General features: G+C 47.5%; 2 protein-coding genes across 3 annotated transcripts; one reads left to right on the top strand and one right to left on the bottom strand.

Annotated features, from left to right (window-relative positions):
* The first annotated feature begins 153 nt into the window (after window positions 1–153).
* Window positions 154–9,683, top strand: ENKD1 (enkurin domain containing 1). Of its 2 annotated transcripts, none has more exons than XM_083752279.1 (8): window positions 154–262; window positions 4,254–4,436; window positions 5,075–5,299; window positions 5,826–5,998; window positions 6,326–6,487; window positions 6,919–7,088; window positions 8,268–8,404; window positions 8,746–9,683. In XM_083752279.1, exons 2-8 carry the CDS (start codon window positions 4,352–4,354, stop codon window positions 8,904–8,906), a joined length of 1,113 nt encoding a protein of 370 aa, XP_083608405.1. In that variant the 5' UTR covers window positions 154–262; window positions 4,254–4,351; the 3' UTR covers window positions 8,907–9,683. The 2 variants fall into 2 exon arrangements, with proteins under 2 accessions (XP_083608405.1, XP_083608406.1); XM_083752280.1 differs by having other exon boundaries at window positions 175–262; window positions 4,214–4,436.
* Window positions 9,641–27,772, bottom strand: PARD6A (par-6 family cell polarity regulator alpha). The gene is made up of 3 exons (XM_083752281.1): window positions 26,991–27,772; window positions 22,289–22,511; window positions 9,641–14,015 (listed from the first exon to the last, which is right to left on the bottom strand). Exons 1-3 carry the CDS (start codon window positions 27,051–27,053, stop codon window positions 13,222–13,224), a joined length of 1,080 nt encoding a protein of 359 aa, XP_083608407.1. The 5' UTR covers window positions 27,054–27,772; the 3' UTR covers window positions 9,641–13,221.

The raw sequence follows: 27,772 nt of genomic DNA, 5'->3' as shown, positions 1-27,772 counted from the left end.
CACCCGCGGTCGGTACTCAGAGAAACAATACGGGCGCCGTTTTGCTCGCCAGAGATACGCAGCGCTCGCTTTCCCCAGCGCTATTTCGTGGAGGCTCGAGAACTACACTTCCCAGGAGCCTCTGCCCTTCGTCCAACCTGCGACAGGAAGCGCCTGTTGCTTAGAGACAGGAGGCGGGGAGTACAACTGCCAGGGATTTGACTCCCGCGCCGCTTCTTCGGAGAGAGCCGCCCAGTGCCGCTGGGCAGAGGAGACCAGAAATGTGAGTGAGGGGCTGCGAAAGGGGCGGAGCAGCATGTGGGCTTTCCTATCTGCTTAGCCGCTCTGAGGAAACAGGGTGCCGGACTAAGGGGGCCTTCGGTCTGATTGGGCAGCGCTCGCTGCGAAAAGGCGGGGGGGGGGCTGTGAAAACATGCGCGTGGCATGGAAAGTGAACGGGGAGAAGTTGCTCTCCTTCCCCCTCGCAGTGCCAGCGACACGGGTCCTCCGAGGAAGCCGAGCGGAGGGAGATTCGAGACAAGACAATAGGAACAACTAACGTGCGCAGCGCATATTTCAGCTTTCAGGGATCAGGCCAAATGCCCACCTTAGTTCGGTATCCTGTTCTTACAGTGGCCATGGGAAGCGCAACAGGCAGGACCTGAGCCCAACAGCGCCCTTCCCACCTGTGGCTCCCAGCGACTGGCCTTCAGAAGCACCTGGAAGAAGAGCTATGGCCATTGTGGCTAGGAGCCATTGATAGCCTTACCCTCATTTCCTTAATCTCTGTTAAAGATGTGGAATTTGCTGTCAGGAGTCAGTGGCCACCAGTTTAGACAGCTTCAAAAGGTTATTAGTGGCTCCTCCCATTGACAACTTTATATTATTTCTGCCATCAGAAGCAGCATGCTTCTCTGAATACCAGATGCTGAGGAGAGTGAGCTTGTTGCACTCGTGTCCTGCTTGTGGGCTTATCCTGGGAATCTGGTTGTCCACTGTGGAAACAGAATTATGGGCTTGGTGGTCCTTTGGTCTGATCTACCAGAGTTGCTCTTAAAGAGGAAAGGATGGTAGATCATTTAAAACATTTCCACCTTTCATCAAGAGGATTCCAAGGTGGCATACAAATGTGTGAGCAAAACTACCCATAGTGTCCTAATGAGCATCATGGCTTGGTGAAGATTTGAATCTGTCTCTCATCCCAGCCCCCAAGTCTTAGGCCCCATCTGCACTATACATTTAAAGCAGTATCATACCATTTTAAACAGCCATGGCTTTCCCACAAAGAAAGCTGGGAAGTATAGTCTGTAAAAGAGTTGTTATAAGACCCCTGTACCCCTCACAGAGCTGTAGTTCCCAGAGTTCTCTGGGAAGAGGGGCTGACAGTGAAATCACTGAATTGTAGCTCTGTTCATGGAATAGGCGGTCTCCTAGTAACTCTCAGCACTCTTATCAAACTACAGTTCCCAGGATTTGTTTCGGTAAGCCATGACTGTTTAAAATGGTATGATACTTTATAAATATATAGTGCAGATGGGGCCCTAGTTTGACATTCTAATTGCTACATCCGTGGTAGCTCTTATTTAAATTATACCTTAACTGTGAAGGGAGGCTAAGGGTGCATTCTTGCTTTATGAATTTAACCTGGGTTTGATGAGCATGTATTTTGAAAAAGGACTGAAGTCCACCCATCTCTGACTTAAAGGGTCATATGAGATGATACTTGTGGAGGGAGCGTGTTATATTTGGGAAGAAATGGAATAGACTAGTTTATGTGCTCTTTTCAACCTCAGTCTTTTATTCCCACCTGATAGGCACCCAGAATCAATTCGTGCAAGCATTTCGGTTGTGACTGGTTGCTTTCCTTTTCTTATCTGTATTGGTCTGTTCTTGTGGCAAATGGTGTGCCTGAACCATTGGAAACTGCTCTTTTTATTAATGGCTATACAGTTTCCAAGTATGAGTTCAGGACTGGCATACAAAGCTTCAGTTTGTCTTTGTGGCAAAAGATTCAGACAGCCTTTTTCCCGTCAAGTGTGCCCTAATGCAGGCAGCATGTGTGAATCAGTCTGGATATTATGTAATTTGGGACTTGGGGAGGAACAGATCATGAGTCCTTCTGCCTGAGTCGTACCAAAATGGGCTTTTGTCATGTTGCAATTGCCTTTCCAGGCTTGAACCACTTGCCCCTTAATTGCACTGCAATAATTGATCCCAAAGCCCTCTTTTCCTTCAGTTTTAGCCTGCTGCAGTTTCCCTGATGTAGGGCAAATGAGCCTTCCAGCAGCTTGTTTGTATTTGGCTCCTAACAGCCGTTTGCCCTCCAAGCCAACAGAATAAACACATTCTCTGTGCTGTGCCTGGAATGAAGCCAATAGTGTCCTGCTAAGCGCTCTCGCCCCCCCCCCCTTTTAATGGAGGTGTGAGGACGGCATTTGGCTTCCTATATATGAAGCAAGCTTGGCTACGGTTGTTGTTTAGCTTCAGCTATCCCTTCTCTACAAAAACAGCAACAATCTGCTTGAGTGTATCTTACCTAGGTGCTGAGGTAGGATAGTCAATGTGTAAAATGTGCTCTGGGAGCATCTTGAGGTGAGCGTTGGGAAGGTGATGGGAGGCAGATGGCTGCTCGAGAGGTTCCCCCCCCCCCTTGCCGCCTTTTTGCCCGCTTGACTGCGCTGACAGCTTTGTGATGTCTGGCACTGTGCTTCAGCCGTGATGGTTGCACCTGTTTTGAGTGGGCAGAATTCCAGGGTTCTGTGTGTAGCTTTGGGGTGTGATGGAGGTATCACTGCCTGTTTGGAGGTGCATAGGAAACATTTTGGAGGTGAGATCCATGGTAGGAAGATAAAGCCAGATGTTTCCCTTGCTAGCTGGCACTGAAACAGAGGCTCCTCTTAATGGTGATAACCCAGGGACTTGGGTTCTGTACAGCTCCCAGGAGCTTGGCCTTTACCAGAAACATTTGGCAGTGCTGAGGCCTATTTTACTGTTGCTTTTCAAAGATATTCGCACGTTTTGTATAAGCAATTATATCTGTGTCTGAAAACATGTAAAAACAAACAAACAATGCAACTGGTAATTCAACACCAAGCTTTCAACATAGTTGAGAAAACAAACTGATTTGTCCGTTAGTATTGCTGTGTTGCCTCTTTGAATGCTTCAGGCTAAAACCAGACTGTAACTGATGCATCATAGTGATAGCTGAGTACTTCTATCCAGTAAAATAAAAGATATTTGAATTAAAAACAGGAGAATGTGACAGGAGAATAAAAATAAAAGGCAAGCTAAAAATAACTCCACAATGACAATCAAATAGCAGCAATTAAACTTTAAGAATACAAAATTTAAAACTCCAGGAGATACTGGGTAGTTTTATTCTTTTTATATCTCAAAATACATGAACATTATATGCTCAAGTATTTTGAGGGGTCAAAGAACACCCTTATACAGCCTCGGATTAAGTATGGCTTACCTGCCTTACTTCTGAGTAGACTTGTATAGGGTTGTACTGTATTGTTTTAGTCTGCATTGTAAACTCTTTTGGAATCATTATTATGAGAGATTGCAAATGGTGATCATAAGTAGTTGCTACTGAAAGCCTTAACCTCCGTAAATTTGTCTTTTAAAGCCGTCCAAGTTGGTGGCCACCACTATATCTTATGGTAGCGAATTCTATGGCTTAACCATGTCTGTGCTGGGACTACTAGAAGAACTTCCTTCTGAAGTTACACCCAGAAAAAATATACTTATCATACGGGGATTCATTATCAATCTAGACACCATATTCAGAACCAATTGTGCATCCTGCTTTTTATAGGCACAGGTATACTCCCATGCCCTTCTGCCAGCAGGTGAAGACTTTTTTATTCAACAGCCTTTGGGGAACTCACTCATTTTAAGGAAAGGACTGGGGCTGTGATGTATTCTGTTATAATTGCCTGTATATTTTAATAGATCATATATATAGTTAGTTAGCTTTAATTCTGTATTAATGTTTCATTGTTTTTTAAATTCTGCCTCTCGCCTCATGTTTTTAGCTGTTTCTAATTTATCTGTAAGCAGCTGTGTTTATCCCTCGGGAAAAGGCGGGACAGAAATAAATATAATACAAATGTGTGCTTTATTGCAGTAGTTAACATGTATGACATGATAATAGTAGCAATGTTTCTATGACTAGCATGATGTGGGTGATGTGAAATAAAACCAACACTGAGGATATGATGTTGTTTAGTTCCTTGCAGCAGCTTCCCTACAGTTTCCTGTTCTTCCAGATAAATTGGCCATGCTTTGCCAGTGACTTTGAAGGAGGAAGAACTAAGGAAAGTGAGATCTTGCAGTTCTTGATTCCTGGTCTGGAGCTGAGGCTGAGATGTCAGAGGGGCCCTCCAGGATTACGGGGCCCATTCCCCCTGATCCCTCCCTTTGTCCTGATTACTACAGGCGTCCCCTATCAGGTGAGTGTGCTGTGTGATCCTGGGGTACCCTGGTAATCTCATTGCATAATCATTTTCCCTTTCACCTTTGGAAAAGAGAAGGATCCATATTTTTCTCTGTAATGGGTAGAATCCTCTAATCACTCACTAGTCCTTGCTGACGTCAGGGGTGGGGAACCAGTGGTCCTTCAACTTGTTGGTCTGCAACTCCCATTACCACTGGCCATTGGCTGTGGTGGCTGGAGCTGATGGGAGCTCAGCGGCATCAGGTTCTGCACCCCTAATAAAGGACCTTTAAGAGAACAGTAATCAAGCAGCTGCTTGATACTAGAGGTTGAGCTGGAGCAGGCTGGGAAGGACACTGGTCAGGAATAATTTGGTCTAGAAAAAGTGCTAATTTAGGGTGACAGAATGTGTAAATTCTCGTTCTGTTAGGAAAATAGGACCATAGGAAACTTCTTTTTCCCAAGTCAGATTATTTGTCCTTATACCCCAGTATTGTCTATTCTGACCTGCAGCAGCTCTTCAGGGTCCTGGGCCCAGGGTCTTTCCCATCGCCTCCTTTTAACTGGAAGTGTTCAGACATTTGACCTGAGAGCTTCTGCATTAACTTTATCTCTGAGCTGCAGTCTTTCTCGACTCTCTTTTTTCATCTTTAGCACGAGGGAGACTGGAAGGGAACTCTCTCAAGCTGGATCTGCTCCCCGGCCCCATTCCTCCAGAATGCAGCCTCTACCCTGAATGCTACAGTGCCCGCCTTGCTCACCCTCCTCCACGGATTAAGCCAAATGCCAAGGATATTCTAGAGATGGGAAAGAAGGGCACAGTGGGAGCTCTCCTGCAGCTGGATGGGATCTCCTTCTTCCAGGAGGTGACACCCAAGCGTAAGTGTGGTCGCAACATGGGGACAGATGCCAGCCTGCTGTTGACAGCATTAGGGGTGGTGTAGTAGTTAAAAGTATTTGACTGGAACTCAGAAGACCCTGATTCAGATCTACACTCAGCCATGAAGCTCACTGGGTGACCTTCAGGCCAGCCACTGTTTTTCAGCCTAACCATCCTAACAGTGATTACAGTGGGTTTCTTCACCTACAGCAGTGATAGGCCATGTGGCTATCTTCCATCATGTCTGTTGGAATGGGATGATGGATGCTAGGACTGATGGGAGTTGTAGTCAACAGCATTTGGAGGGCAACACTTTGGCTACCCCTGATTTGTGGTGTAATCCTGGCTGTACAACCTCTGTAACATGGAGAGAAATATGAGTTCTTGTCTCTCTCCACAAGTTACAGGTGAGCTGTCTATTTATTTTTTTTACAAGGAAAACATAAGGAAGTTCAAGGGAGAGAGGTTTTTGTGTCTGTAGCTCAAGGATTGTAGGGCATTGTTTTCTTTCTCTTGCCAATGCAGGCAAAGATCACAAGGACTATGAGAAGGAAAATCTAAGGCGCATGCGAGAGATTCAACGTAAATGCAGAGAGAAGGAGCAGGCTCGGGAGCTCAGCCAACCAAAGCCTGTGAAGGCCCTGTGGAAGTCTCAGAAGTATGAGAGTGTGGAGTCTAAAGTCAAAGCAAAGCTGCAGGTATTTCTACTACTGCTTATTGGCAATACATTTTACATGCTGTCTCTCTTTCTGTCTGCCAAGAGGGAAGTGATGCAGGGCGTGAACAAAGAAGAAACAGACGGGATTGTGCTGATGGCACTCTCAAAATTCCAAATGTGCCCACAGATCTGAGAATATTGGCAACCCCTGTTTGATGTCCCAGTTTAAAACAACATAGGTGGTGGTCATCAGGAACAGGTGCAATAGACTGTGCTCAAGGTTGATCAGTGATGTTCTCTGGGTTCTTCAGTCTATACCCGTCTGTGACTGTGCAGTAATTCTTCCTCCTGTTTTCCTCTTTCCTAGGAGAGTCCTAGTCCTCCAAATCCAGAGCATCAGAGATACTTGAGAGCCTATTCGCGCTGCGGTGCAGGAATTCGTCCATTCAGGTCACCGTCTCCAAACCCAGCCCAGTCCGGAGCAACAGCAGATGCAGCAGCTGCAAAATCACAGAATGGGAGTGTCAAGGTGGGGGGCGGGGAGATGCCCACCGGTGCTGATGCAATCTGCTTTATACTTCCATTTCCTCATGAGTGGTTAGTGCTTTAGCTAACCTCCTCCCAACCTCTCCATTCCAGGGGTGCAGTAAATGATGGAGCTCTGTGGTGTCCCAAGGCAGAGGGAGGGACATTTTTTGCAGTTGTGCATCAGGTTGACTGCCAGCACTTCCAAAGCACTCTTGGAATGTTTTTTTTACTTCTCTGTGACCCCCAAATTATTTTGTTTATTTGATCTGATGGGGGGAATATTCCCTCCCCCTGCCACAAAGACGTGATCCGTGCTTTCAAAGTTGGCTAGGGGCTAGGAGAAATTAAACCAAACCTGTCCCTAGTCTATAGAAAACATTTCCTGACACCCAAAGCTCTTTGCCTTCCAGCTCTTTGCCCTTCTCTTTACAGAACCAGGAGGAGGGTCAAGGGGTGGACTTTGTCAGCCACAACGCCCGGAATGCCAAACGGGCTCAGCTGCGGCGCTCACGCTCCTTGCAGTCGCTGACCGAAGTGCTGGAGCAGAAACGCAAGGATCAGGAAGAGTACAATGCTAAGCAGAAAGGCCATGTCCCCCACTAGTAGGTGTCCAACTCACCCCTGACCCATCTGGCTTCAGTATTTATTTGTTTAAAATACTGCTATCCATGCTTTTCTGTGTTACAACAGGCCTCCGAGGCTACTTGCAAGAAAATAAAATTAATACCCAATAAATATAAGGTTGAAAAAGAAAAGTAAAGAAATCAATGTTCAACCTTTCTACAAGACTGCAAAGTGGTGTCACAAGTTTGAGTACCCCTTCCCATCCCATAGAAAAATAGCATGTCAAGGAGAAAGCTAAGTGAGAGCTGTTCTCCCTGACATAGTAGCCTTACATATGCGGTGAGTTTGTTTTTAAATGGAGAGTTTTCAGTCATGTGATCCACCACCTGCGGTCTGAATTGGCAGGAACAGATTTACCATCTCAGACACAGTAGTCTGTCTGGCATGAGCACCAGAAGTAAGTTTGGGAGCATTCTGCCCATGTGCAGGACTGCCATATAAGCATGATGGCATCTGCTATCAGCTGCTGAGTTTAGGTTAACCAGAATCCCTGCTTTATTTTTTTGAGGAAGTTTCTAGCCCCTTTTGTTTGTGATTTGAAATAAATAAAACAGTATTCTGAATTGGAGATTCTGCCATTCTGGATGGATAAAATGGGTGGGGTCACAACTCTTCATAAAGATATAGAAGGGAATACTTACTTCTGGGTGCAGCTCTGTTCTTGGATTCCCAGGTGGTGTCTGCACCATAGAATGCTTGATTAGCCAGCTATACACACTGCTGAAAATGACCTGGCTATCCTCATTCATGCCTTGATAACTTTGGGATTAGACTACAGCAATGTGCTCTTTGTGGGGCTGCCCTTGAAGACAATTCAAAAACTTCCGATGATTTGGAATATCTCCACCTAGTTGGTGAGAGGTACAAGTCAGGGTTGCCATGTTATGCCTGTGTTTGAAACCTCCTCCTGGAGTTTCATTTCTGAGAGGCTGGATTGATGGCCCTGACTGCAGTAAACACCACATCTCTTCCTGCCCCCGTCCCAACTTCTCTTCTAGCTGTTTCTTCACCACTTAATTGGTTTGTAGGACCCCGAGGGGAGAGACGTGAGGCTAGGCCATGCTCTGTTCCTTGAAGTCTGAGGTGCTGCTTCCTCCTAGCTTTCTCTGCCATTCTTTCCTTGCCTTAGCTGATATGCTCTTTCTGCTGTGATTTAGCCTGATTGAGAGGAAGGACCACTGGCGCAAAGAGGCAGAGGAGCGCCAGCGCAACATGCCTGACCCCTCCATGCCACCTGGCCACACCATGATGCCAGAGAGCCAGCGGTTGGAGACGCTCAACAACCTCAAACAAAGTAAGGAGGGCAGAACGCAAGACATGTGAAGCTGCTTCATGCCGGGTTGGTCCAGGATGGTCTAGTTCAGGGATGTGGAACCTGCCACCCTCTAAATGTTTTTGGGCTCCCACCACCCCCAGCCAATGGGCAGCAATGATGGGAGGTTTAATTCAACAACATCTGGAGGGCCACATGGCCCCCCACACCTGGCAGAGGCTCTATGGAACATAGGGAGATGCCTTATAGCAAGTCAGGTTGCTGTCCATCTAGCTGTATATCTAGCTCAGTCTTGTCTGCACTGACTGAATAGAGCAGGCATCCTTAACTGTAAGCTGGTCACTCTTCCTCTTCACTCTTAGGCCAAGAGCGCTTCCTGAAAGACCTCCTGCTGCTTCCAGTGCGAACTGACACCCTCAGCGTCCAGAACAGACGTGCCACCCTGGAGAATAAGCTGTCGCAGATCGAGGAGGCACTCAAAATATTCTCTCGGCCCAAAGTCTTTATCAAGCTGGACTCCTAGGCAGAGGCAAGATGCTCCCTTTCCCAGCCTTCTCTTCTGGACTGCAATGGAGAGGAAAGGTCTCTTTTTCCTTCCTTGCTCTTTCACTCAGCCAGAAATCCTCTTCCCCCTCTCAGTCATCCTTGCTGGCTGACTCAGTGATGCAAGCTTCTGCCCCACACTTGTGTGGCTGACCACTCTCTGGTGCTTGCTCTTGGCACCCAGACTTTCAGGAGCTGGGACGCAACAGAGGTCTGCATCATACCTGTCTGCTTGTCTTGCTTCACACCAAGGGTAGGGAGAATCTGTGGCCTACCAAAAGTTGCTGAACTTTGATTTCCATCTGCCCCAGGCAGCCCGGCCAGTGTTCAAGGGTGATGAAAGTTGTAGTCCAAACTGCATCTGGAAGGCCACAGGTTCCCCTTCCTTGTTCTTCAGGCAAAAGGAGTAGGTTGCCAAAAAGGAGAAGGGATGGTTTGTGGTGGAGGGGAGAGAGAGGTGCTTGGTCTCAGAGGACTCTGGCTGTTGTGAGATCTGTAAATCCTCTGTAACCACAGCTTGAATTCGCAGAGCTGCCCCTCTGGGAAGAGTGCATTGAGGAGCTCTAACAGTACAGCAGGACTGAGCAGGCACCCTGGGCAGCGTTCTGCTTTTTTGCAAGACGGTTCAGCTCCACGCATTGGCTGGACAAGCGGCCAGTGCTCAGAGGGATAGGTGTTCAATTTTAACTTAAATAGTTGGGTAGGTTTTTAAACAAACAAACAAACAAACAAACTTTTGAAAGCACTTGTCACAGAACAGAGGCGAAAACTGGGTGCCTTCACAAGCACTCTGGAAGATTCTTTAAATGGCTGAGGGATTATTTTTAATTTACAGATATATGGTGAATGCATCCTCCATTTGGATGATACATCGTACAAACACAGCAAGTCTCTGCTCCTCAGAACTGCAGGCAAGGATGAATCATAGGAGCACCTGCTTTGCATACACAGAAGACCCCTCTGGCACCTCCACCTAAATGGGTCAGGAGGGGATGAGAGAGACCCTATGCTGAGAGTGTCAGAGAAAGGGATTGTGCATTATTTGGACGTGGAGTCTTACCTAACAGAAGCCTGTATAAGGATCCATAGTTGGATAAGAAGTTCAGTATTAGGAAGGATGCTAAGTAGGCCCAGCAAGCTTCAAACAGTCATAGGCTCATGTGAAGTGGAATTCAAGTGCCTGTTTCTTTTTTTAATATAATTAATCTGAAAAGCTGCACTTGATTCTGCGTCATGGAAAAGCTGCTGCTGCCTTTTACACTAACACAAAGCTAAGGTAGAGGAGATGGGGCTGCTGCTTATGTTTTGCTGCCTGAAAAACTCCTCTTCCAGGCTTGTCCTTCATTTCTAAAGGACCCTGGAGCCAAGTGGCACTAAAATCATAGGCAGGGCAAAGATAGTCCATATCTTTTAAGAGCTGGCAGGATTGAGCAGCATGGCAGGGTTGGAAAGGGTTAATAAGGTTAACAGGCAATCTAGTTCCGCCACCCCAAAACAACAACAACCCAAACCAAACCCTGGACAGGGTTGCAGTGAAGGGTGATGGACAGCAGTAGCAGGATTAATTGCCTCCCCGTGGGGTAGTTGGAGTACATAAAACATTTCCTCCCCTCTGGAAATGACAGACAAGAGTTATTTTGGCTGTGCAAACTCTCCTAGGGGGTAATGGTGCAAAGCCCTGACAGCTCTGTACTGTCTTTCAAGTGTTCTCTTTTCCATGCAAAAATTGTAGTTTCAGGCACCTAGAAGAGTTACCTCAACCGACAAAGCAGAGAAAAGCTTGGTTAGTTTTCTGTGGACCTTGTGCTTGTTAGGGCACCAGTAACAGGCATGCTGTGGCCCTGATACAGGACTGCAGGTTGACCAGTTGACCATCTGTTAACTCACTCACTAGCCTTGAGAAGAGGTGGATTTGGATGGGAGGCTCACAGTGCATGGAGATTTGCAATTTAACCCTTCTGTATCTGCAGACCTGACACAAAATCAGATTCCTTACAAAGCAATCGGGCTTGGAAACAATCTTCAAATTGATTTACGATATCACTGCATCAAGTGGGTGCTGCAGCACAGAATAACCCTTTCCATCCCAATTTCAACCGCTCCCTGCTTGGCAACAGCTTCCAAGTGGGAGTGAATGGTGGGCCACAGACCCTCATTTAGAGTTCTTAAATCCCAGAGGCTTTCTTTCACATGGCTGGCTGGTTGTGAACATGGCCTGCAGTGACTATCTACAGGTGAATTACTACACCGTGTTTAAGGCCAACAGTTAAATATAAGCCCAGTGGGAATGAAGAGATGCCTTGAACCCTGTACCTGGCCACTGCTGTCCTCTGGTGGTGGACCCCAGTAATTGTACAAGATAATGATTCACAGCAAATCAAGGTCTTAGGCAGCGAAACGTCTCTCCTGAGGTGGAAGCAGCTGCTGTTGGCTAGTTTGCCATGATTTAAGATCCCCTGCTACAGACTATGAGCATTTTAGCTGGTCAGACTTAAAATGAACAAAACAAGAGAAGACTACCTTCCTTCAATTTAGAATAGTAAATTAAACATCTCCCTAAAAACCATTTCAGTGCAAATGATCCTGACCTGGTAGAAATGCAGCTGGGATGAATGGGTGATTTGTTAGAGTTGCTTCTATTTCCTTTCGTCAGTTGCTTTTTGCAGGAGAAAAATGAAAGTGATGTGGAAGCATATTATGCTTGAAACCTTTTCTTTTTTATTAATGGAGAGGCAGGTGCCAAGGGCTCAGGCAAGAGATCTAGCAAGAAGCTGGACACCTTGCAAGGCCAGATCATCAGTATACTGAGGGCCATAGAGCTCAGTGGGTTGGCACATGTCTTAATTCCTGATGATGCTCCCCTCCCACTGATGGACATATACAGTACAGTCACTGCTATCAGCAGGTATCTAAAACATCCTGGGATAATTCAAATTAGCATATAATATTTGCATAAGCCACATCATCATGCAGATTTCTTTGTGTTCACTATCTTGAAGGTTGAAATAAGCACTTAACACCATTTTGGTTTGCCAGTGTTTAGAATTCTTGCACACAATAGGAATGAGCAAGGGGCCAGCTAGGCATACACCCTGCCAAGAGCTGGACTAGCCCAAAGCTCTCCAACCTTTCAGGCCTAAGACCTGCTTTTGAATCTGCGTGTGTTAGAAACATATTCAGCTATCTTCTCCCTTTTAACTCTCCAACTAGTTAGAAGGGTGAAAACATTTCTCCCCACCTTTCTGCTTATATTTTAATTAAGGAATGGCCATATCTCAGTGGGAGAGCATCTGCTTTCCATGCAGGGGGTCCCTAGTTCACTCACCAGCATCTCCCAGTAGGGCTTAGAGAGAACCCTGCCTGAAACCCTGGAGGAGCCACTGCCAGTCACCATAGACAATAGATGGACCAGTGGTCTGACTAAGTCTAAGGCAGCTTCTGTGTTCTTCATTTAAAAACAAAACCAACAACCTTAACAGAAAATAGCATCTATGCTTCAGGTGCAACTCAGTTTCAGATCCTGATCCAGCAGTTGATCTAGCCAGTCAGCTAAACATCTATCTACTCAAGTCAGACAACAAAAAGCCAAGTTGCCTCAGTCACATTTCCCTTGCTGCCCTACCAGTCCCAATGGGCTCCAGCATCCTATTGAGCAGAATAATGCATCTTGCATGTTTGGGACCACCCTGCTCAATTTCCCAGCACAGGCACCAGAGCTTCCTCATCGTGCTTGACCAGCACACTTCTAAAAATCATGTGAATACACATTTCTTTAAAAAAAAGTTTTAATAGTTTGTTGCAATATATTAATCTGTGATGCATGTTATCGTAAAAACAAATAACTAAAAACAAACACTTCATGAGAGCTGACAGTTGGTGGAGGGGAGAACCAGAGACTGAGAGAGAGGCAAGAGCATCCCTGCCTTTTTCCTTCTACCTGTCCAGAATGAAGACAGGGGCTGAAGAGAGGGAATGGAGAAGGTAGTAGAACTCCCACTGCTTTGGTTCAATGGGGAGCAAGAAAGAACCTCTTGGGTGACTAAGGACTGGGAGGAAAGTGGCTTGGCCCCAGTTGCTCCAAACCCCAGCTGCCACCTTTGCTCCAGCAGCTGCGGAGAGAGTGCCACTGGGTCTGCAGGCAATGAGCAAGAGAGCGTCTGGTGGCAGGTCTGGGCAGTGTCTTGGGTTCGAGACGGGGCCCCCAGTTCCAGCTCCATTGGCCAGGAAGAAGGTACTGCCAAACTGACAGTGGAAATGCTGAAATTCAGAAGACAAGGGAGGGGCACTGCCTGGGGCTATAGTGTGATGACCGTGCCATCCTCCCGGAGACTGCCTGCTCGGCTGCCCCGGATTGGGCTGCCGCTGCCGCTGTGACTGTTCAGGGAGGGCAGCGAACCCTGGGAGCTGTAGAGGGACAGGCTGTGCTGCAAGCTCTCCAGGAGGCCGCCATTGGGGCAGCTGGCAGGCAAATCACTCTCAATCACCAGGTCACCCTCTTCATCACTCTCGCCCTCTGCTGTGCTGCAGTTGCTCAGGTACTGGGAGGCCGGGCTAGGTGTCTGCTGGCTGGGGGTGCTGTCCGTGGACACGCCAGAGCTGCCCGAAGCCTTGCTGCTGCGGATCACGTTGTTGCGCTGGTTGGCCGGCTTGACGGTGATGATGAGGTTGTGGCTATTGGCCACCATCATGTCCGTGACCTGGTCCAGCGACTTGCCTGCCACGTCGATGCCGTTGACTTCCAGGATCTCGTCATTCACGGCCAGCAGCCCCGTGCTTTCCGCCAGGCCCCCCTTGACCAAGCGGGAGATGAAGATGCCAGGCACCTTCTCAACCCCATGGGGTGCCACACGCACGCTGACCCCATCCCGGATGTAGAAGCCAAGGGGCTTGTTGGAGCCGTGCTTGTGCAGCCGCACCCGCCGGTGGGTCTCAGGCAGAATGTCCACATCGATGATGGAGGAGATCTGGCGGAAGTCCTGCGGCATGCCAATCAGCAAGTGCGGCTTGGCCCGCTGGTGCACAGGGCGAAGAAGCCCCTTCTTCTTCCGCTGCAGCGAGTTGGAGGCAAAGACGCTGGTGTCAGCCTCCGCTGCAAGAAGGAAAGAAAGCAAAGCAAGCACAGATCAGATGGGCAGGTCTCCACTGCTCAAGCCCACCTGTTGTTCCCCAAGTGTCAATTATCTCCCAACTTCATTGAGGTTCTACTAGCCACCATATTCTACCTCCGCTGTCAAGTATTGGTATGCCTTTGAATACCACTTGCTGGGAATCACAGGCAGGGAGAGGGCTGTTGTGCTCATGTCCTGCTTGTGGGCTTCCCATAGATAATATACTGGCCACCGTGAGAACAGGATGATGGACTAGATGGGCATGTGGTCAGATCCAGCAGCCTCTTCTTATGTTCCTAGTCCTCTCTTTGTCCCCTGTGCACCCATCCTGACTTCAACACAAATCAAGGGCCATCTCTATTATTAATAGTGCTTTAGGAACACACCCCTTCCACCTGCCATGATCAGTTTTGCAGCATTACCAAGCCCAGCGCTTCTTGTGCAGGATTGCAAAACCTGGCTGTGCAACAGGCCCTCCTGCTCCCAGATTTCCCCAGAAATGCCCGTGAAAGGGGACAAAAACTAGCTTCAACTGTTTCCCCCAGACTGATATGAGTGTGGTGCATGAGCTATTTAACTTAATAAACCTAACTGAGTCTCGTTCATTTCAGTGGTTCTGCTCTGAGTAAAACTCAGCTGAATACCACCCATTGTCTGGTAAGCTCACTGAAACACTATACATCTTACGTTATGAGAATATGGAGCAGAAAGATCCATGTTGGGGTTATGATTGTTTGCTTATGGTTCAGAATGAGTTACAAGTAAAATAAAATAAAAACTAGGGAAAAATGATTTTGCCCTAATGCACCACAAACTTAACAAACTTAACACTGAGCTGCTGAGTTTAGCATGGCACCCAGGACAAACACCCAGCTCATCCCCTGTTTTGTTCATATCCATAGTTCCTTTCTTCGTTGCTCTGCCAAACACATTATTGATTTGCTTGAATATTTTTATCCCTACTTTCCAACTCTTTAGGACCCCCAAGTTGTCTAGAATGATCACAGACACAGTGTCAGCTACTGCAGAGGTGGTTGCCAGGCACTATAAATTTCTCTCTCTCATACCAAAGAAGGCTTTTCAGCCAAACCTGTCTGCGTTTAGCCAGCTGATCTGTATCCCTTGGGAGCTGCTGGTTCTCTCACAACCTTGGAATTTTTGAGACTCTGAATGTTATAGCATCATGGGAGTTAACAATGTTGCATGACAGGAGAAACATTTCCGGTTTACAACATCTGAATGCAAAAGTGTCTTTTTGGCTGGGGAGGAGGGGGGAAGTGGGACACCACTGTTTTGTGGTAGTGGTTTATATATAAACCCTGTGAGCAAGGAGCAGCACCAGAAATAACACAGGTTGAGACCCTAGTGTGCATTACAGAGAATGACTATATTTCCACTGAAATGTGAATGGCTCTTACGGCATTCCTTTTGTAGTGCTCCCTATCGCCAGGGACGTGGGGTGGAGGAAAGGGGGGCCGACAGCAAAGGGGGTAAGTTGATCACACTTGGGCCCTGACAGATCATGACCGTGAGTGATGAGCCACTCCCTTGTATTATAACGCCACATCACTTGGCACCAGAAGGCACAGCCAATGCAAAATGCTGAGCAGGTCTCATTCTGCTCAGTAGTGCTGACTCCCTCCTCGCCCAATTCTCTACCCAGGTCAGATCCTGACCCATGCCTAGATGAGATGTACCTGCCAGTGCTGGAGAGGGAAGAGGAACCCAGCCCCTTCTGGGATTACCCACTGTATGCCAGGCTGGGATTAAAGGGGATATGAATAATTCAGTTTTAATCACACTTTGAGCTGTACTCTGCAGACTTAACTCTGTCGCTGCCAGCTCAGGCTCTGGTGTTCTCCTGCAGCAAAAGCAAAATAAAAGCTGTTCCAACAGCCTGCCAGTTTCCATGAGGTGCCCACATCTGAATTCCAGGGGAATTCATCAGGAGTAACTGGGACTCAGAACACACAGGCACAAATGAGAATTGGCTCTGAAGATCTGGTGCTGGGAGGTAGTGGGAGAAAGAGACAGGAAGACAGAGGCAGAGACCTTGTCCTCTTGCTAATTCCATATGCTAATTTATCAAATGCATGTTAATCTAAATTGGTTTCAGTGGAGTAAACAGACCATCACACACATACACAGAGCAGGAACTTGATATAAAATACTTGGGTTTATTATTTAAGATTGTCAGTCCCAAATGCTAAATCTAGTAAAAATGCATTTAAAGATTGAATAAACTGGAGGAGAGGAGAAATATGTCCTTTTAATCACCCAGTTTTGACCCTGCAGCAGGAATGGGGACCCTCTAGGTAATGCTCACTACATCTCTTGCCATGCCTGGCCATTGGCCGTGTGGGGTGAGACTGATGGGATCTGGAGGGCCACTGATTCCCCATTCCTGCCCTAGAGCAGTGTTTCCCAACCTTGTGCCTCCAGCTGTTTTTGAACTACAACTCCCATCATCCCTGACTAGCAAGACCAGTGGCAAGGGATGATGGGAACTGTAGTCCAAAAACAGCTGGAGGCACAAGGTTGGGAAACACTGCCCTAGAGAGTAAGCAGAGACTCTTAAGAGCTCTCTCTTCTGTGCTGTGAGAAGCATATAATGAATGTCCTCTGTGCAGTCGGCAAGCAGAGGGCTTCAAATGACCTCTTATCAATCAGTTTGTCACTACAGAAAGGCAAAAGGCATTGTTATCTCAAGATAATATGACTTGAGAGGACAGGCACTGCAGAAGGCTGAATTAAGAAGTTTGGGGATCTGCAGAAAACAGGGCGGCTGACTCAGCAGGGGGCACTCTTTTCTACTCTGTTTTCCTCCAGGGATGCCTGCAGGGGACCCCTCTACCATCTGGGCACTGTTTGTCACTGCATGCCAACACTGCAGGGAATGCTGCAGGGACATGAGAGATACTAAAGAGCTGGAAAGGCTTGAAGGGCTATCAGGTTGGAAAGAGGCTCCTTGCAAGGAAGAATTTGCTCCCTGGGGCTGCACCAGGGAGAAATCAGCTACAGCCAAAAGGAGAATTTGCAGTTCGGGTGGGGGAAGAGGGATTCCTCTGAGATGCCACCCAACCCAAGAAGTCAGAGGCAATTAGTCATATGGGTTTTAGTTGATAAACAACTTGTTTTGCATAAATCTGTACATGGGTAAACAGAATCATTCTGAGGATGATGGGTTAAAAACCCCCCACTACAATTGCAGTGGGTAAATTGGGCTTCCCCAACCTGCTGCCTTCCAGAGGTTTTGGATGACAATTGTCCAGTTGCCACTTTACCTCTTCCTTGTCCTGTTGTTCCCCCACCCCACCCCACCCCCGTCTTCCTTCATTTAAATAAATATCCCTTTATGCACACCCTGAAGAAATGTGCTGCGCATACCTATGCATCGCACCTAGCTGGATGGACAGTTCACCCAACCCCCTAAAGAGGCCAAAGATATTTGTGACAAGCAACAAAATGGACCTGAAGAAACAGAAAGAGTCTGAACAGGTCTGTGGTTTTAGCGCTGTCTATAATATCGGAGAGAAGAGAGGCACCTGGGACCTAAACTCGTACATACTTACACACCCCACAGCAATCCCAGATGTCGGCGCTAGTAGAGTTTTGGAATTCCTTCACAATCTACCCAGGGGAGCATGTCCAATTTCACAGCCTGGTCCCTGCAGCTTTGTAAATTAAGCCCACAGAAGGAACCGGCCCTGGCCTCAGCTCTCTCTTTATGAGCCTCCGTTCGCTTTTTTAATCATTTGCAGCGTGGAAGACAAAAAACAACAAGAAACCCCCAGCAACAACTAGTCATTGACAAATTTATCTTGCCTGGTTGCCTGGAGAAGACTCTGGATTGCCACAGGAGACCAGATGGGTGATGTGTTTACAAGCCTGCGTCTGTGACAGATGGCCATGCACAAACACACACACTCAACAAAGTCAGTGTACTACACAGGACAAGAAACTTCTCAAAGTGGAAGGGAAAGCAGCCTTGCCATGTCCCTATCTTTAAGTGGCACACCCCTTATTTTACAGAGCTTGTCAGATGGAGCTCCAGAGTTATAAATATCACACAGTGTTTTTGGCGCAGCGGCTTATTTTTAGCCCAGGGAGACTGTGAAGGGCTGTGGAATCTCTCTCCACCCAACCCCACCCAGCAACCAGTCCAACTAGAGCCACCTCAGGTTTTGCCTCAGGACCCTTGAGCAAGAAGCCCTTTGTGAGCCTTCCTCCTGGAAGAGGTCCTCTCTCCCTTGCACCTTGCACCACTGCCCAGGCAGTTGTCCTCTCTCTCTGAGCCGAATTGCAGCGCTGCCCAGAAGAAGAGGGATAGCAAGGTGCGTGGAGAGTTCTGACCCTGTTCCTTGATTGGTGATAGAGAATAAGAATAAGAAGAATGTTATTATTTATACCCTACCCATCTGGTTGGGTTTCCCCAGCCACTCTGGGTCTCCCCTGCATGCAGAAAGTCCCAGGTTCAATCCCTGGCATCTCCACGAAGGGCTCAGATAGACTCCCGCCTAAAGCCCTGAAGAGCTGGTGTTGGTCAGTGTGGATAATATTGAGCAAGATGGACAAAGAGACAGAAGATTCCTATCTTCCTATGAGGAGGAAGAGAAGCTGAGCCAGCCTAGGAAAGACCTGGCAAGAGGTCCTGGCAAATGCCCAGCAATGCCAATCCTGGTGCCAAGCAACCAGCATCACTGCACTTGGCAGCCCTGTGGCATCTTCTGTGCTACGAAGGCAGCCAAGAGCAAAACCGCAGGGCAGAGGAGAGCACAGGGGGCAGAGGGAGGATGCATAGGGTGCCCAGATGTCCTGCTCTACAGAGAACATTTTGTCCACCCCAAGTCCAATTCAAAGATGAAAAATCATAAGGGTGGGGGGAGAATGGGGATCAGGGGCCTTGAAGTCTCTCATCAACAGTAAGCACTTGGACAACAGACAGAGCAGATGCACTGATTACCTGGTTACAGTCTTCCGCACTACGGTGACAAGCATTTCTATTTTCATCAAAGTAATTATTTCTATTTTTTAAAAATTCTTTCTAAACCTGCATCTATACAGATAAATTAGCATATGAACACTTAGTGCAAATTGGCACTCTTCTTCTTTCTAAAGCAATGCACCTTAAGGATGCACTTCAAGTTCTGGCTTAGCAACCTTCCCTGGGCTGTGGCTGGTGAATCAACCATTGAGCAGGAGGCTTCAGGTAAGAGAGGGAAAAGAGGCCTTTCTTGCGGCCATTTGCAGTGGGTGTTGAAAACATCTGCAGCAGGCAAAAAAACAAAACCAGGCAGTAACGGCTCCTCTGTACAGTAGCCTGGATATTCCTGGGTGTTCAGCAGTAACGGTGGCATTGTCCCCAATGTTTCATTCATCTCTTTCCTGCGACTTGCCATCCAGCCCTCAGAAGAACAGCTTCCGGTGTACAAAAACAGATTTGGTGGCTCAGTAAAATAGGCTTATGCAGTTTGCCTAATTTGCATAGTTTATTCTGACAGGAGATTTTTGCACTTCTGGTTTCAAGTTTCAAGGAGCTTCGATTTTGTTTGTTGATATGTTTAGTTGGCAGAGAACAACAGAAATATACACTCTGAAGTGGGTGAGTGTGGTTCTAGCACTGGTACAGCAGACTAACAGGAGAATCCTATACCCACTTCCCTAGAAGTCAGCCCCACTGAACTCAATGGAATTATGTATGAGCAGCTGTGCTGTTGGGTCTGGGCCTTGGGGCCACAATCCAGGTTCCCCTAAACAACCTCCCAGAGAGGGGCAAATGTTGGAGGTAAACAGACCCAGCATCAGCACCGCAGCTGCCTGGGCTAGTGCTGGTCACTACGGAATCATTACTTATTTTTTACAAAAAAAGATTATGGTCAGTGGTCAGCCAGCCAGGCATGTGTGTTGTTACATAGACCACTTTTAAGAACATATCCTTTTCTACAACAAAATTTTACTTATCCCCAGGTAAATGCATGGAGCATCAGGGCAGCAGAAGCAAACTCCAATTTATTCCTCTGGTCATGAAGGTGCTAGGAAGTGTCAAGTTTCACATGCTCAGAGTATTTCTTGCTTTATTATAACGGTAATTTGAAAACTGCCCCCCCCCCCAATTTCTATCATGTCAGGAACGTAGAAGCAGTTATAAAGCATGGAATGGTGATTGGAATTGTTTGGGGACAAAGAGAAATGTTAACTGTGCTTCAACAACTGGCCTTCAAAAGTCCACAACATTCAGGTTCTAAAATTGCCTTCCTGCACAGGTTTCGGTCAGGCTGTTTTCAACTGGTTTTTTACGGTTTAATCTAATCTGCAAACAAGTGGGAGGGGGGAATGATTTGGTGAAGCTATTCAAGGAGTCACTGTTTTATTAGTTGTTATTGCCTTATAAAGCCCAGAAATAAGCCATTCTGGAGTTCCTGTGGGTTGGCTGATGGAGACGATGCTCAAGAAAGCTGCCCCATCTGCTGCCCACTACTAACCTTAAGAGAACATGAATGGGCAAGATGGGGAAAAACAGGGAAAGACCAATCTGGACCCATCCATTAGCTAAACAGAAAGCAGCTATAGGGAGCTTGCTCTGTCCCTCCTTGTGAGAAACTAAGAAGTTGTGTCCGGCTGAGTTAGCTTTTTTTCCTCCACCCATCTCAATCTCCTTTCCTTTTGTGCTGTGTCTTTTAGAATGTAAAGTTAAAGGCGGGGCAATCTTTTTATTGATTGTTGTAAGTAATTATGGGAGCCTTTTTTTGGCTGAAGAGTTAGGTAAAAATACTTTAGACAAACAAACAAAGATGCTGTTAGGCGAGATTCAGATACAGGAAAATCTCATTTTTGTCCTTTAAATAGATTTTGGACACAGAGCGTTGCTGTCTCAGGACTGCAAAAATAATTTCTGGATACTGTTCCTTAAAGTATATCAGTGTTGTCTCTATTCAGCAGGGACCTCCGTAACACCCACCAAACTGTTCTGCCTTTGAAATGGTTAGGAAATAATCCATTGCTGTAATATCCGAGTACCATCAACTTAGGCACAGAAAGTGTAATTCTAACCAATTCTATTCAGAACCAAGTCCTACTGAAGTCAGTGGAGCTTACTCCCATGGAAGGGAGTGCTAGGATTGCTTACTTGGGAGAAAATTCTACTGAGCTCAATGGAGCCTGCTTCTGAATGGACATGGTTAAGATGGCACTGATGCCCTCCATCACAGAGACCCACAGCCTGAACATTAAAAGCACCACATGCACAGCACATTTCACACTTCCACAATTACACTGTAGGTGTGCAGAATCTGGGATGTGGCACAAAATTCAGTTTCTGAATATTTGAGCTTTTCTTTGCTTGTTGTATTTATACCCTGTCTTTCATCTGTCACAGAACTCAAAGCAGCATACATGAGGAGTTTCCAAACAGTGCTACATTTGCTTAGCTTCAGCAAATGCACTGCATTGTGTGCCTTTGTTGCTGTTGCTAAAAATCAAGTTACTAGTCCTCCTACCTACAAAGACAAACTGAAAAAGACAAGTGCGTAGAGGTGAATGAAGTTTGACTAGCCAGAGTGGCTAGTCAAACTAGCTGAGTGGGACTTTTACCGGTAGTTATTGATGGCAGTTTTGTTGCTTTGTTCAGTTCCTTGTATTTTCTCCTTGCTAGCAGAAATTTATTAGTCTCTCTCTCTCTCTCTCTCTCTCTCTCTCTATTGCACTCACACACAAACTTTCACACCCACAAACACAGAGAACAAAACTGCCTATATCTTATCTTATTTGGATAATTTTTAGAATACTTCATTTCTAATCCTGATCTCAAGGCATTCTTGCCTCTGCAGGCAATGGTGGTTTTGTGGTTAGATCATGATCTAGGGAAATCCAGGCTTCAGATCCCCAAGCCAGCTACAGCCTACCCACCTTGCAAGGCTGTTGTGAAGAAAAAAATCAGTGGGTGAAGAAAACTATGTATACTGCTCTGTGCTCAACACTCCCTTTAGTTCCTTGGGTGACAGGCAAGATGAAATAAAATACTGTATTTTTCCGTGTATAAGACTATATCCCCCCCCCCCATTTTTCAAGTTTAAAATTGGAGGTTGTCTTATACATGGATAGTGCATAGGGGGACTGGTGCTTGGTTCATTCCCAAAAAATAGGCGTCGTCTTATACACAGGGGCGTGTTATACACGGAAAAATACGGTAAATAGAATAAATTAGCTGGATTAAAATGAAAGTGAACTCTAGCCCCCTCCTTAAGAACCTTCTTACCACGTTTCTGGATGATGATCCGGAGCAGAGGATTGGCAGATGACAGAGCCTTGTGGTAATTGTCATCGTTGTTGATGGGCAGCAGGTCTCCATGGATATCCGTATACCCAAGCAAGACATCCACGCAAGGGATTTGGTGGACTCTCTGGATCAGCTGGTAGAATTCCTGGAAGCCACCCGCAGTGGAGCGCTTCATGGCAAAGCGGCGATACTCAGCATCAAACTGTATAAAAGGAGATGGGGGCCAAATGTAAATCAGCAAGCTGCTAAAACACGTCCCAGCAAATTCGGGGAAAGACTTGCAATACATGGCAACTGCCAACCTTACTGCTGCCAAAGGACTTTGGACTCTGCTTCAGTAGGTCAGTATTTCCTCCCCAAATCAAGGCCACCCTTTTGATTTCTCAGTCCTTGTCTTTAAGGGAGGGGGGCGTGTAGCATTCTTAACAGATATGCCAGGGAGTTAAAACTGCTAGCTTTAATGCAGATGAAGTACAAAACTGCTAGTCTTTTATTTTAAGAACACGACTCCTGGTAAGTAGAGTACCAACTCATTTAGAAATGGTTATAAGGGATCAATAAGCTCTTCTTCATGCATTTGTTATCTTGCATGCTCTCATCTTCTCCTGGGGTCTCTGCTAGGAATGATATGCCTCCCTTCTCCACCTGCACAATGTGCAGGTACCACTCACAGTAATATTTACACATGGCCAACTACTTGAACATAACGACTGAAGTGGAGAAGAAAACTCTGCTTTACTTCAGAATGTACCAGTTAAAGAATGTTCTCATTAACCAACTACAGATACATACCTCAATCATGTAACCAAACTATTATTTGGGGTGAGAAACAATAATATAAATATATATATAATAAATATTATGATTTGTTTATTATTATATTTGCTGTTGCTTTTCTTTTATCTCATTATTTTTATTGTGCAGTTTTCTAAAAAAAATAAACCTGGAAACTGCTCAAGGTCTCCTTTGGGAGTCCAAAAGGTAAGGGAGACATTTACTAGAATTGATCAATCAATAAACATATTGACAACTTCACATATAAATAAAGAGCTTTCTACATGATGGCTTCTCCCCACATCCCCACACTGCAAAAAAAGGAGAGGATAGGATAGTTTTCAACACACTGTTGTAATGCTGAAAGAATTACAAGCAAAAGGGCGCAGGTTCAAACTCAGGCATCTTCCAGTAAGTCTAAGAAGGACTTCTGCCTGAAACCCTGGAGAGTCTCTGCCTGTCAGTGCAGACAATACTGAGTAAGATTAACCAATCAACTGACTTGATATAAGGTAGCTTCCTCTGTTCCATCTGAAACTCAGAGGTATTGCTCCTAATTAATACAGAGACACAAAGGAAAGACCAGCCTAAGGGGGGGGGGTGTTAGCAAGGAGGATGCTGCTCATATAGGACACAGAAGAGCAGAGGTGAGAAATCTGTGACCTTCCAGATGATGTTAGATGGCAGCTCACATCAGCCCCAACCAGCACAGTGGTACCTCTGGTTGCGAACAGGATCCGTTCCAGAGGCCCGTTCGCACCATGAGCAGAATGCAACCCGCGTCTGCACGTCTGCGGGTCACGATTTGCTGCTTCTGCACATGCGCGAGTGTTGAAAAAACCCCGAAGTAACACTTTCCGGTACTTCCGGGTCGCCGTGGGACGCAACCTGAAAATGCACAACCTGAAGCAAACATAACATGAGGTATGACTGTATAGCCAATGGTCAGCAAGGACAGGTACTGTAGTCCAGCAACATCTGGCGGGCCACAAAATTCCCAACCCCGATGAATAGATAAGTACACTGTGGAAGGCTATGTCTAGAAGCAGCAGGGAATATTTTTGGGAAGGTGCCTGGATTTCCTACCATCCATAAGAAAGGGTCAAACCAAAAAGATTTACAGAACTGTGAATGGCCAGCAGGATTTCCCTTTCCAACTTAGTTCTGCCTCTTGTCACCTCCCAGCTCCCCAATCAAGCCTGTATGAGTCTAGGTGCACAAGGCAGATCACAACTTTTGAAGCAGCTTCCTTCTTCAGTGGGGTGGGTGGGTGGCAGCCTTTTTTCTGTCAAGAGGAGGAATCCAGCAGTGGGCAGGGTTGGAGTCAAAAGTGGCTGGGACCACAGTCAAAGGTTGGTGGGGACACCCCCCCCTTTCGCCCAGTTTCTCCTATCCTTGTCAATCATATGAAATTGGGCCAACGGTGCAGGTTTCCCATCCTCTGCCCTACAGGAACAAAAAGACACCTAGGCCAGCCAAGAGAGAAGCCCAAATCCCCAAATGAGAGAAATAACATCTAGTAGGATTGAGAGCAAGGCCGTAGCTGGGGGGGGGGTGAGGTGGGCCCCTGCCAGGGGTGCAGGCGAGCCCCCCCAAAAAAAATCGGCTTAAAAGTATGTCCATAAATATATCAATAAATAAAAATATTGATTATTGCCTCATAAGAAAAAGTTTTAAATAGAGGGTGAATTGAAGGGGGGGTTGGAGGAGAGGCAGAAAGAAGAGCTAATTTGTCCGTGGCTGGGGGTGCAATTGGGACGGTTCTGCCAAGGGCGCAAGATCATCAGGCTACGGCTCTGACCGAGAAAGAGAGAGAGAAGGACAAAAGCAGGTGAAAACAATACCAGGCACTTGCTCCTATTTGAGCTGGACTATTCCATCCCCCTACATCAGGGGCAGGAAACCTGTGGCCCTCCAGATGTTGTTGGACTCCAACTCCCATCAGCCCCTGCAACCATAGCCAACGGTTAGCAATGATGGGGGCTGCAGTTCAGCAGCATTTGGAGGGCCACAGGCTTCTTGCTTCTGCCCTGCAGTTTCATCGGCTGATGAGTTTTTGATATTGTCAGATTCTAATTATATTTGGGGGCCATTTTGCATACCAGCTCAGTATCTTCTATGCTGACCAATGGCAGCTCTCCAGAATTTTAGGCTGGCACCTTTCCCAGCCCTACCTGAATATTTCAGGGTCCAAACCTGGGATCTTGTCAAAGGATATGTGTTCTTAAAGGCAGGATATACAGTGGTACCTCAGGTTAAGTACTTAATTCGTTCCAGAGGTCCATTCTTAACCTGAAACTGTACTTAACCTGAAGTACCACTTTAGGTAATGGGGCCTCCTGCTGCCGCCGCCATGCAATTTCTGTTCTCATCCTGAAGCAAAGTTCTTAACCCGAGGTACTATTCCTGGGTTAGTGGAGTCTGTAACATGAAGCGCATGTAACATGAAGTGTATGTAACCTGAGGTACCACTGTAAATTAGAGCAACAAACAGCCTATTAAAGCCAAAAAGGGAACTTTGGATAATGCCTGCCTTATAGTAAGCCAGGTTATTCTCACACTCAGCTTGGTGTTGTCCTCTGCTCTGATTGCCACCATCTCTCCAGGGTCTTAGGCAGAGGTCTGTCCCATCACCCAGACCTTTTAACTAGAAATTCAGGGATTCATCCTGGGACATTTTGCGTGCAAAGCACGTGCTTTACCAAATAGCCACGATTCCTCATTGGACTTAAGTCAGGGGATGCTCCAGAAATGCTGTATATAATCTGAGGTGTGCCTGTCTGTCCCTGCCAGTTGCTTGTGGGAAAATTCTGACCCTCTAAAGAGAACAACAAATTTAATCCCAAGGGAGAATTGATGTCAATCGTCAGTAGAATTCTAAGAAAGATCAGTTGGGTTCTGCAACCTCCAGTCTGAAGTTGGAGATCTGTCCTCGCGTTTGCAATGCTTATTTGGGGAGGGAAATACATCGTAAAGGATCTCTCTCCATTCTCTATAGTAATAGAGCTCTCTCGAAGGCACGTTAATAAACCCAAGAAGACTGAACTGCATACCTGCTGACCCACCACGTATCCCACCTCCCTTCACTTCCAAATCGGATTTAACGCTGCATCAATATCCGGCTCCACCGATTCCTTGAGGCATCCTCTCGCTTCCAAAAATCAGCTCAGCATCCCTCCGAGGCCCCGATGCTAAATAGCCACGGGTCTGATGGCCGGTTCTGGTGCTCCTGGTTCTGGTGCACCATTGCATAACCGGCGGAGAACTCTGGCATCCCTCGGTTCCCTTTCCCGGGAGAAGGAGGTTTTCCCGCACACATACTCCGCATCGAAGGCAGAAATCCCCACGGATCGGAGCAATAATCCTCTGCTGGCAGTCTCCACACTGCCGAAGGATTGGCGGGGGGGGGGGGGGAAGCATAAACAATCGGCCAGTTCCGCCATCCACTAGGCCAGGCTAGACGCGCACAGCAGACACCCGGGACAGGAAAGAAAGCGGGGGTGGGTGGGGAGGGCGAGATGCGTCGCGCAAGCCCGTCCAGTCGTGGGGATGGTGCAAGCCTGGCGTGGGGGGGGGGCGACGGTGGCGGCAGCTGCCCGGTGCACCTGCTGCAAGCCGGATCAAGGCTGCCCCCAGCAGGGCGAACGGGCCCCCGGCGTGACCTGGGCCCCCGCGACATGAGGGGAAGGGGGCGAGCTAGACGGACCTCGCGTTTGTGGGTTTGGAAAACCACTCCCGAGCTGGAGAGGCTGCAGCTCCGGCGCCGCCGATGCGCAGAGCTTTCCCTGCTGCTGGTGAGCACATTCCCCCTCTTTCTCCCGGGCAAATCAGCAGCAACAGATTTGACACCCCCCCCCCTCACTCTACCACGCCGCCCCCCACCCTGGGGGCGGGCGGGCGCGCTCACCTTGCTCTTGACCTCGATGACGGGCTCCGGGCTGCGCGCCGGTGTGCGGTGGTGCTTGGCCATGCTGCGCCGGGCAGGGCAGGGCAGGGCCGGCTCGCTCCTCCCGCCCCGCACTGCTACTGCTGCCGCTGCCGCTGCTGCTGCTCCACCAGCAGAAACAGCAAACAGGAGAAGGAGGCGGAGGCCAGGAGAGAGAACTCACCGGCCATGACGTCAGCCCCCAGCAGGTTGGGGGGATGCCGCGCGATTGGCGTAGGCCGGCCGAAGAGGGCGGGCTCAGAACGTCCGCGGCGCAAGGATGGAAGGTTGCTGACAACGTCGCCTAGGTAACCGTGGCCCGGGGCGTTCCAAGGTGTATCCGACGGCGCGAGATCAAAAGGAGGGAGAATTGGACGGCAGTTCGCGCGCGCGCGCGGACGCTGGGGGGAATCCGCCTCCCCGGGGTTGTCTGGCTTCTACTTGAGGCAGAGAGGTCGAGCCTTCATTAGTTAAGTGCTGCAATAGCCTCTGCTTGTTGCTTTTGTTAAGAGCGTCGTTATGGTTCAGAATTAACAGCAGATGTAGCTGCTGTTGCTCTAATAAGTGCAAAAAAAGGAGGTACTGCCTGCAGCCTCGGAACTCAAGGCAGCTGCACACGTTCGTTTTGCAACCATTCTAATGAGAAACGCAGTGGGGAAGAAAGACTGATAACCTTCTGGCTGCCGTCCAAGCTCTGCGTCGGGGAAAGAAGGAACATGAGGGGCAGGACGGCGGTATAGGAGACTCTCAGAGCCTTGCCAGTG

This window comes from Podarcis gaigeae (assembly GCF_964106915.1).
Source record: "Podarcis gaigeae genome assembly, chromosome: 8".
Classification (NCBI taxonomy): domain Eukaryota; kingdom Metazoa; phylum Chordata; class Lepidosauria; order Squamata; family Lacertidae; genus Podarcis; species Podarcis gaigeae.
This window is presented reverse-complemented; position numbering and strand designations above follow the sequence as displayed.

Bases quoted from the DNA above. Each gene is read 5' to 3' on its own strand.
- ENKD1 (XM_083752279.1), top strand. From the start codon at position 4,352: ATGTCAGAGGGGCCCTCCAGGATTACGGGGCCCATTCCCCCTGATCCC. The intron at 4,437-5,074 runs GTGAGTGTGCTG...TTTCATCTTTAG, and splicing joins CTACAGGCGTCCCCTATCAG to CACGAGGGAGACTGGAAGGG. The intron at 7,089-8,267 runs GTAGGTGTCCAA...GCTGTGATTTAG, and splicing joins AAAGGCCATGTCCCCCACTA to CCTGATTGAGAGGAAGGACC.
- PARD6A (XM_083752281.1), bottom strand. From the start codon at position 27,053: ATGGCCAAGCACCACCGCACACCGGCGCGCAGCCCGGAGCCCGTCATC. The intron at 22,512-26,990 runs GTGAGCGCGCCC...CCTTTTATACAG, and splicing joins TCATCGAGGTCAAGAGCAAG to TTTGATGCTGAGTATCGCCG. The intron at 14,016-22,288 runs GTAAGAAGGTTC...TCCTTCTTGCAG, and splicing joins GATCATCATCCAGAAACGTG to CGGAGGCTGACACCAGCGTC.